The sequence below is a fragment of the Dendropsophus ebraccatus genome, chromosome 12 (assembly GCF_027789765.1).
Source record: "Dendropsophus ebraccatus isolate aDenEbr1 chromosome 12, aDenEbr1.pat, whole genome shotgun sequence".
Lineage (NCBI taxonomy): Eukaryota > Metazoa > Chordata > Amphibia > Anura > Hylidae > Dendropsophus > Dendropsophus ebraccatus.
The window spans coordinates 25,892,464-25,902,372 of record NC_091465.1 but is presented as its reverse complement, the minus strand read 5'-3'; the positions used below and the strand labels follow the sequence as shown (position 1 = coordinate 25,902,372).

Sequence of the window (9,909 nt, the reverse complement as noted above, 5' to 3'; positions counted from 1 at the left end):
TGATGAGCGAATTTACATTAGATTCGCTCATCACTAAACATCATCATACATACAATCCCTCCTGTGTTTCCTAATTTTTCCAGAATATCAAAAGCTTCAAAATAAGAGGTTCTATTTCCTTCTATAAAACCTTGTTATTACAGAGACTACGCAGATCCATTGATACGTCCAATGCAATACTCATAAATATAGTACTTAGATGGTCTCCTTACCCATTCATTTTCACTGCAGCCATAGGGTGTAATTATAATGAATGAAAAGCAGTGTCCACTGGGGGAATATATATATAAAGGGAGAAGAACGTGAAGTACTACAGGTCCCGGTACAGACACAGAGGACACAACATGGCTAAGGGTCTCGCAATAGGACTGGCGGTGATAGGCAGTGAGTATTCCGAGAAATCACTTTATATATGGGATTTATTTTATGTGTGATCTTATTTAGAGGTTTGGGATAACACCTGTATATGATGCAATGTAAATGAATGGTATAGGCTTAAAGGGGTAGTGCGGTGCTAAACAATTATTCACCAAATAACACACATTACAAAGTTGTACAACTTTGTAATGTATGTTATGTTAGTGAATGGCCCCCTTCCCCGTGTTCCCCCCCACCCAAGCTCGACCCGGAAGTGTAGTGCTCTATACTCACCTGATTCGTGTCAACCCCCGCCTGCCATCTTGGGACAATGATGTCTTCTTTGGGAAGCTGGCCGAACCGTTCCGACCCTCCTTCATGCTGGCCTCCATCTGCCGCATCATCAGCTGCTCAGCCACGATTGGCTGAGCATAACTGTACTCAGCCATTCGCGGCTGAGCAGCTGATGACGCCATAAAGGGGGGCCGGCATGAAGGAGGGCTGGTGCGGTCCGGCCAGCCTCCCAAAGATGAGTATAGAGTATAGAGTATAGAGCCCTACACTTCCGGGAATGGCGTGGGTGGGGGGGAACACAGGAAAGGGGGCCATTCACTAACATAACATACATTACAAAGTTGTATAACTTTGTAATATGTGTTATTTAGTGAATAATTGTTTAGCACCGCACTACCCCTTTAAAGGGTTTTTTTGGAACTTGACTCATCCTCAGTTTCAAATTAAGGCTATGTTCACACTACGTAGAAGTACATGCAGTGTGGAACATTGCCTCTTGTTCTATAGGATCCCGGCCAGAGCATATTCACATCGTATACGCTCCAGCCAGGATCCTGTGCGGCGCCGCGAATAACTGACATGTCAGTTTTCTGCAGCCGCAATTCAATGAATTGCGGCCGTAGGAAACCCTGTCAGTTCACACAATGAAGCAATGTGTGCTGCAGGAGGTTCTGATGCGGGCGCACGCTGATGCACCCGTATCAGAACACTGCGGCCTGAAAGATCATCCGGCCAGTTCCGGGTCACGGAACAGCCGGTCTAATACGTTGTGTGAACATAGCCTAAGAGTCCGACCCCAGCTTTTATTTTTTATCAGGCACAATGCCCCGTCCTGTAGTTCAATTCCAGTTCACTTGATATAGAAATGGCTCGTTATAGAAAAATTCCTTTAAAGTGTCACAGTCGTTTAAATTTTTATGCAGAAATCAATAGTACAGGCGACTTTAAGAAACTTTGTAATTGGGTTTATTAGCCGAAAAATGCATTTTTATCATGAAAAAGTAGTTTGAAGCTCTCCCCCCTGTCTTCATTGTTCTCTATGGAGAGGGGAGGGGTGGAGGGAGATGAGGCACCAAAACAGGACAACAAAGAGTTAATTTACAGCTACATCACAGGCTATCTCCTCTGACAGTCAGCACTGAACTCTCTGACCTCTGAATACCAGCTTTCCCGCTGTGTAATCCTTTGTTCTCTGCTGCCGACTAATCTCCCTCCTCCCTCTCTCCTCTCCATAGGTTACATAGGGCTCCACTGATGTAAAAGAGTCGAGATTTCCTGATAATGAACAGTGAAAGAGAGAGAGAAGGGGGGGGGGGGTCTTTTTGAATGCAGATAATGGCATATTTGCCCAATAAACCCAATTACAAAGTTTCTTAAAATCGCCTTAAAATGCTTGACACCTCTTTTCTTATTCCAGTCATTGCTCTGGTCACCAGCACCCCAGCACAGTTTGATGAAATGATTAAGGTGACTACTATCATTTATGGTCTGGCCAACTTCTCGGACTACGGCTGTCATTGCGGTGATAACATCCTAGGAAGGCCGGTGGATAACATTGACTGGTAATACATCGCTGTATATAAAGCCTGGTAATACTATACTATGCTGGTTAGTACTAGTGATGAGCGAACATTGCGATCGGTTCGTGTTCGACGAACATTCACAAACAAATAACGAACATATAGTAGAAGCGTACGTTTAGGTCTATGCACATGCAGACAGATTATCAGATGCAAAGCGTACATTACGCAGTTGTGTACGTTCGCTAGTTCGAATATGTTCTCTTCACCAAACAAATTGTTCATGATCGGCAAACACAAACTATTAGCGCCATGTTCATACATGGCTCATACGAACATTCGCTCATCACTAGTTACTACGCTTACTCCTTCAGGAAATTTCTGACTTGACTTTGGGGTGTTTTCCTGCACACCATCTAATCACTGATGACATTGTCAGGTTACGTAGAGACACACCCCTTTGACATAGGGGAAAAAGGTAACTCCCAGTTGTCAGTTTACACTTCCAGGAGGAATAACAGAGGAGCTGCAGGAATGAATACAAGTATTTAGTTATGCCAGGAAAGCCGTCAGGTTCTTTTAAAAATCCTCGTTCCTTGAAAGTATTTTAATGCTGGCAGCAATGCAATCAGATATTCAGGGGATATAAAACACTTGGCGTACACTCTTTCCCTGCTTATCTATACGCTGGTGTAGTGATGAAACCACTGACAGGCATATGAGGTTACCAGGTCAGTTCCGCTAGGCATTATAGTCTACTATCACACTATAACTCTATGGCTTGGAGCACTCAATGTGGGGATGTTGCTGTGTTTTATGCTTTTTTGAAGCTTGGACTTTTTATTATGTAGTTATTATGTATTATGTATGTTATTATGTAGTCAGTGCTGTGTAGTTTAGGCTTCTGCAGGGTCTAAGATGTTTAATATTTTAGGTGCTGCCATGATAAAGCTTGCTGTTACAATGAGGCTGAACTCAGCGGCTGTAATCCAGTGACTCAATCCTACCGATTCTATGTGGAGGAGGAGCAGAAAGTTAAATGCAGTAAGTATCATTGCATATATATATATATATATATATATATATATATATATAACTCTTTACATGACAATCGCACTGTGCATATTGGTGGGGAGTAGAGATGAGCGAACCGGGTTGGGGTTTGAGTCGATCTGAACCCGAACATTCGGCATTTGATCAGCTGTGGCTGCTGAACTTGAATAAAGCTCTGTTTGTCTGGAAAACATGGATACAGCCAATGACTATATCCATGTTTTCCACATAGCCTTAGGGCTTTATCCAACTTCAGCAGCCCCAGCTAATCAAATGCCGAAAATTCGGGTTCGGATGGACTCAAGCATGCTCAAGGTTCGCTCATCTCTAGTGGGGAGGCATGACATATTGATGAGATCAAGGAGGTTTCAACAATGGGTCAGATTTACTTAAAGCAAATATACCATTAGGTACATCGCTTTGGGTTTTTTACCTTAACAGATTAGCACTGTCGCGGGGATGCCAGTGACATGGTCCCTTTTTTGAACCGCCCCCCGGTTCCCACATATGGCACCTGTCTATTCCTGAACACTGCTCCAATGTAATAATGTAGTGTCACTTTAACATACCGGTGATCCATGTACTTTTAGCCTACAAATATCTCTATTGACCACATGGCCATAGTAATAGCCTTAGCAGCTGCCATGGGGCCCAGAGGTTGAGGGGCACTATCAGATGCCCCTACAGCAGGGATGGGGAACCTGCGGCCCTCCGCTTGGTGCAAAACTACAATTCCCATCATGCTTGGTGTGATAGGAATTGTGGTTTTATAACAGCTGGGAAGCCACAGGTGCTACATCCCCAGTGTCATTTATGTTTCTCTACAGATGTATCTGAGACTCTGACTAAGTAAAAGTATATATGGTGTGTGTATATATACACACTACCGTTCAAAAGTTTGGGGTCACCCAAACAATTTTGTGCTTTCCGTGAAAAGTCACACTTCTTCACCACCATACGTTGTAAAATGAATAGAAAATAGAGTCAAGACATTGACAAGGTTAGAAATAATGATTTGTATTTGAAATAACATTGTTCTTACATCACACTTTGCTTTTGTCAAAGAATCCTCCTTTTGCAGCAATTCCAGCATTGCACACCTTTGGCATTCTAGCTATTAATCTGTTGAGGTAAGCTGGAGAAATTGCCCCCCACGCTTCTAGAAGCAGCTCCCACAAGTTGGATTGGTTGGATGGGCCCTTCTGGCGTACCATACGGACAAGCTGCTCAATGGGGTTCAGATCTGGTGACTGCGCTGGCCACTCCATTACCTATGATAGAATACCAGCTGCTGCTTCTGCTGTAAATAGTTCTTGCACAATTTGGAGGTGTCTTTAGGGTCATTGTCCTGTTGTAGGATGAAATTGGCTCCAATCAAGCGCTGTCCACTGGGTATGGCATGGCGGTGCAGAGTGATAGCCTTCCTTATTCAGAATCCCTTTTACCCTGTACAAATCTCCCACCTTACCAGCACCAAAGTAACCCCAGACCATCACATGACCTCCACCATGCTGAACAGATGGCGTCAGGCATTCTTCCAGCATCTTTTCATTTGTTCTGCGTCTCACAAACGTTATTCTTTGTGATCCAAACACCTCAAACTTGGATTCATCCGTCCACAACACTTTTTTCCAGTCTTCCTCTGTCCAATGTCTGTGTTCTTTTGCCCATCTTAATCTTTTTCTTTTATTGGTCTCAGATATGGCTTTTTCTTTGCCACTCTGCCCTGAAGCCCAAAATCCCGCAGTCGCCTCTTCACTGTAGATGGTGACACTGGTGTTTTGCGGGTACTATTTAATGAAGATGCCAGTTGGGGACCTGTGAGGCGTCTGTTTCTTAAACTAGAGACTCTAATGTGCTTATCTTCTTGCTTAGTTGTGCAACGCTGCCTCCCACTTCTTTTTCTTCTCTGGTTAGAGCCTGTTTGTGCTGTCCTCTGAAGGGAGTAGTACACACCGTTGAAGGAAATCTTCAATTTCTTAGTAATTTCTCGCATGGAATAGCCTTCATTTCTAAAAACAAGAATAGACTGTCGAGTTTCAGATGAAAGTTCTCTTTTTCTGGCCATTTTGAGCGTTTAATTGACCCCACAAATGTGATGCTCCAGAAACACAATCTGCTCAAAGGAAGGTCAGTTTTGTAGCTTCTGTAATGAGCTAGACTGTTTTCAGATGTGTGAACATGATTGCACAAGGGTTTTCTAATCATCAATTAGCCTTCTGAGCCAATGAGCAAACACATTGTACCATTAGAACACTGGAGTGATAGTTGCTGGAAATGGGCCTCTATACACCTATGTAGATATTGCACCAAAAACCAGACATTTGCAGCTAGAATAGTCATTTACCACATTAGCAATGTATAGAGTGTATTTGTTTAAAGTTAGGACTAGTTTAAAGTTATCTTCATTGAAAAGTAAAGTGCTTTTCCTTCAATAATAAGGACATTTCAATGTGACCCCAAACCTTTGAACGGTAGTGTGTATATATATATATATATATATATATATATATATATATATTCATCAGAATATTTCTATCCCCAGTGAAAGCGCGTGATCGATGTGAGAAGATGGTCTGTGAGTGCGACGAAAAGGCTGCAAATTGTTTCCGGAAGGAGCTGGAACATTACAATGTGTATTTCCGCAATTTCTCCTCCTTGGGGATCTGCAGGGGTCCCCGGCCTTTCTGCTAGACGAGCAATGATGTACGGAAGCCATAATGTTAATAATTCTTAATAGAGTTAGATATAGTAGTAATACATATAGAGAGAGCAGACATACAGGACAGGATACTCAGATCAGGCTGTACCCTACAGCACAAGATAATATAAGGCCTCATTTATTATAACAGTAGAACTGCCCATGTTGCCCCTAGCATCAGAGCTCAGATTTTATTTCTTAAAGGGGAACTCTGGTGAAAAACATCTCCTTTCGAATCAACAAGTGACAGAGTTATATTAAGTTGTAATCTACTTCTGTTTACAAGTCTCAAGTCTTCCAGTACTTATCAGCTGCTATATGTCCTGCAGTAAACTGTCTAGAGAAGAAGAGGTTTTCTATGGAGATTTGCTACTGCTTTGGACAGTTCCTGACATGGACAGAGGTGGCAGCAGAGAGCACTGTGTCAGACTAGAAAGAATACATCACTTCCTGCAGAACATAAAGCAGCTGATAAGTACTGGATGCGTCCCTTTAATCTGCTCTGGTAGAATTAAAGCTGCCCTCTGATTGGTTGCTATGGACAATATAGACTGTTAGGCAGTATTGATAAATAAGTTGAAAAAAACATACCAACCAATCACAGACCAGCTTTCAATGAAGCCCTTTAATAAATGAAAGCTAGATTTTAATTGGTTGCTATGGGCAACCAACAAAGTTTATATTTTATACGGTTTTAATAAATTTGCCCCAATGTTTTCCATAACACACACAGTAATTCGTAGTTTATAATATAGCAAAAAACATCCTGTGACCGCCTGAAGAACATCAGTCCATGCAATAAAATTGTGGTCACCCAGCCAGATAGTAGTTGGTTGCTAGGTAACCAGAGGCACCAGAACCTGCTGCAATACCAAACACAACCCATAGACAAATAAGTGCTATTTCTAAAGGAAAGTCAACATTTTATTAAAAACCTGAACAACCCTTTTAAAAGGAGTTATCGAGGATTAGAAAAACATGGCCGCTTTCTTTCAGGAACAGCACCACTCCTGTCCTCAGTTTGTCGGTGGTATTGTAGCTTAGTTCCATATAAGTCAGGGATAGGGAACCTTCGGCCCTCCAGCTGTTGCAAAACTACAATTCCTATCATGACTGGACAGCCAGAGCTTCGCTCATGGGAGCAGATAGGGGCTAAACATTCAATTATATCAGATTTGAAGGGGTTCTCCAGAATTACAAAAATATGGCCGCTTTTCTCCAGAACGAGCACCACTCTTGTCCTCAGTTAGGATCTGGGTTTTGCTGCTCAGTTCTATTGATGTGAATAAAGCTGAATTGTAATACCACACACAACCTGAAGACAGGGGTGGCGTTGTTGCAAGAAAGTAGCTGTGCATTTTCTAATCCTGGATAACCCCTATAATCCATATTAACCTTCAAAGTCCTGTAAGGCAAGAACTAGTTTTAATGTGCTTGATGTGTATGTAGGACATACAGTATATCCATTTACATATAGATCTGCAATAAGCCTCACAATGCTGATGCCTTGATGTAGTAAGGCTAGACGGAAACAATGGCTTTTTTGTATTGTTAAATGCTGAAATAAACTTAATAGTACGCCTGCCTAGAATTTATTGTGTTATTTTAGGAGTTTTTTTTCCCATTTTACTATCTATATTATAAAATTCATGTAGGTATGTGCATCGCGAGGGAAGGGGGGGGGGGAGATTGAGGGGAGGGCCCTCTTGTGGCTGGAGGTGCAACGTTGCCTCCAGCCACAAGAGAGACTGGCAGGGAGCCCTGTCAGTGGGTGCTGTGAGCCATAGCTACCTTGGAGGCAGACACCCCCCCTCTGTCGCACAGGCCCTGTAGCATTTGCATGGTCTGCCTCCATGCATAGTAGCTATGCCACTGAATTTTGGGCCTTATAACACAGGGTGATTATCTGCCCAATCAGATAAATTCGGGCAGGTATCAGATGTGTAATAAAGACAAGAATCATCCAAAGACCCAATCATCGACTGATTAAGGTTTCTTACCAAGTTTAGCAATAATCTGCGCAGCGCTACATGTAATAGGAGGCGGGTGGTCAGTGGCCAATAAAATAATAAAATAATAATGGTATATACAGTACATACCTCTGCCCGATCACCACAGCCACAGCTGAAGCTTCTGAAGCAGCGGCTGCAGTGACAGACAGTGACTTGGCCAGTGATTGGCTGAACAGTACCAGCAGATAATATACTGAATAACATGACAAAAACTCGGGGAATCAATGAAATCCAAATCTTTATTTCAAATGACTGCAGCTTTATTAAATAATACACATTTGCTATAAGATATATTACTTATATTTCTTATGTTTCTGTACATGATATCCTTCAATAACTAACAGGTCGGTCAACCACACGGAATATACCAGTATACCCTTGCAATGCATTGCTTCCAGACTGACCACAATATAAAAGCATGATACAAAGGCAAGCCATGCTGTAGACAGGATGCTGATAATGGAGGGATTCAGGGTTACAGGAGGTAGTGAATATGTCATCTTGCTGCAAAAGCATCCATTCAAATGTAATATTTTTGGCCACACTGCTATGATACTGAGACGCATTATAATGGATATGATGTCAACAGGCAAAAATGGCCGCATATTGTCAATAACTTTAACTACAACTCCTAGCATTTTATAGACCATCAACGTGACTTATTATGGCATAGCTGCATACAGTTTGGTCTTGTGTTTGTACATCTGAGCAGATCTAGCTGTAGTGTAAAGCATGGAGGAAGAGAGAAGGCAGCATCCTGAACCTCTGATAGGAGATGGATTTGAGACTACCTCTACTCCTATTAGACAAGGGATAGGGGACCTTTGGCCCTCCAGCTGTTGCAAAACTACAATTCCCATCATGCCATGATGGGAATTGTAGTTTTGCAACAGCTGGAGGGCCAAAGGTTCCCCATCCCTGTATAAGACAACCCAGCTAAACAATAATCATAGCCTAATAGAGCGGAGCTAAAACGCAGCCAAAAACTGAAGAAAATAAATAAGTATCGCATAGTGGTGCAACCTTCATACTCATACAAAATATAACAATTATGGTTGAGAGGAGGCAGCCATTTGTAACTTTGGCCAATATGTACTTTATAAAGCAGATCATTCCCAAGCTGATTATCTTATTAAGAGTATGTTCACACAGGGCAGATACATTGCAGAATTCTGCACATAAATTTAACCTCATGCTGCCTGAACCATGGGCCATAAGGGTGGTCCTCTTCTACATGGTATTGCGGCTCAGCTCTATTGCAATTCATATGAAAGGGAATGGCTAAAGTATAACTGGCCATAACTTACTGAATCCCTACTTTCCACCGCATAATAACCATATAACTTTATATCCAATAAACTAAATTGTTATAGGCTCAGCTTGTCAATAGTAAACCGGTGTCTGTGCTGTATTTTTTCTATTGTTTTTTCCCCGTCTGGACCAGCCAGACAGCAATAACTTCATATCATTAAAATGTTGCAGAAAATTTTTAGTAAGTAACTTCAGTCTCCGATGTATATACAAGCAGAACCATCTCACGACTAAGAGGTGACAAGTTAAACTGTCTTCAATATAGACTCAGCATTTTTTCCAGTGCCACCAAAACATGGTAGGACTTCCTTCTCGTGGTGGGACCGCAGGTTACATGAGAATAACATGAGGAACATTAGAAGTTTGTGGTAGTCATCAAGGTCCAATACTTGGCTGAGGACTTTAGTGGTTTGTAGGTTCATCCTCCACATATGGAGAACCTGTGCTTTTCCTTCTTCTCAATACTCTTTTGTAAATTCTCTATGAATACCAGATAAATTGGTTCTTCTTATAGTGTTGTCTCTGAATCCTTTATCGACAGGACTGACTGAAATAAACACTTCGTCGACTCAGCTTTTCAGGGTTGTTGGAAGCCATGTGAGAAAATTCACGGAAAATATCCAAATAAGTGGTATCACCTGCAATGCAATGGAGTGAAAAT

At 42.0% G+C, this 9,909-nt stretch overlaps 2 protein-coding genes across 6 annotated transcripts in view; one reads left to right on the top strand and one right to left on the bottom strand.

Moving 5' to 3' along the window:
- Positions 1-344: 344 nt before the first annotated feature.
- LOC138770116 (phospholipase A2 homolog otoconin-22) lies at positions 345-5,918 on the top strand. The gene is made up of 4 exons (XM_069949054.1): positions 345-384; positions 2,069-2,213; positions 3,106-3,215; positions 5,770-5,918. The coding sequence occupies exons 1-4, from the start codon at positions 345-347 to the stop codon at positions 5,916-5,918; spliced, it is 444 nt and encodes a 147-aa protein (XP_069805155.1).
- A 2,903-nt stretch (positions 5,919-8,821) lies between these two features.
- The window catches only part of ACAP3 (ArfGAP with coiled-coil, ankyrin repeat and PH domains 3), a 129,982-nt gene continuing 128,894 nt past the window's right edge, over positions 8,822-9,909 (bottom strand). For all 5 annotated transcript variants that reach the window (XM_069948760.1, XM_069948763.1, XM_069948764.1 and 2 more), the window contains one exon: positions 8,822-9,886. In XM_069948760.1, coding sequence (XP_069804861.1) covers positions 9,780-9,886 — 107 coding nt within the window. In that variant the 3' untranslated portion in view covers positions 8,822-9,779. The remainder of the gene's footprint in view (positions 9,887-9,909) is intronic.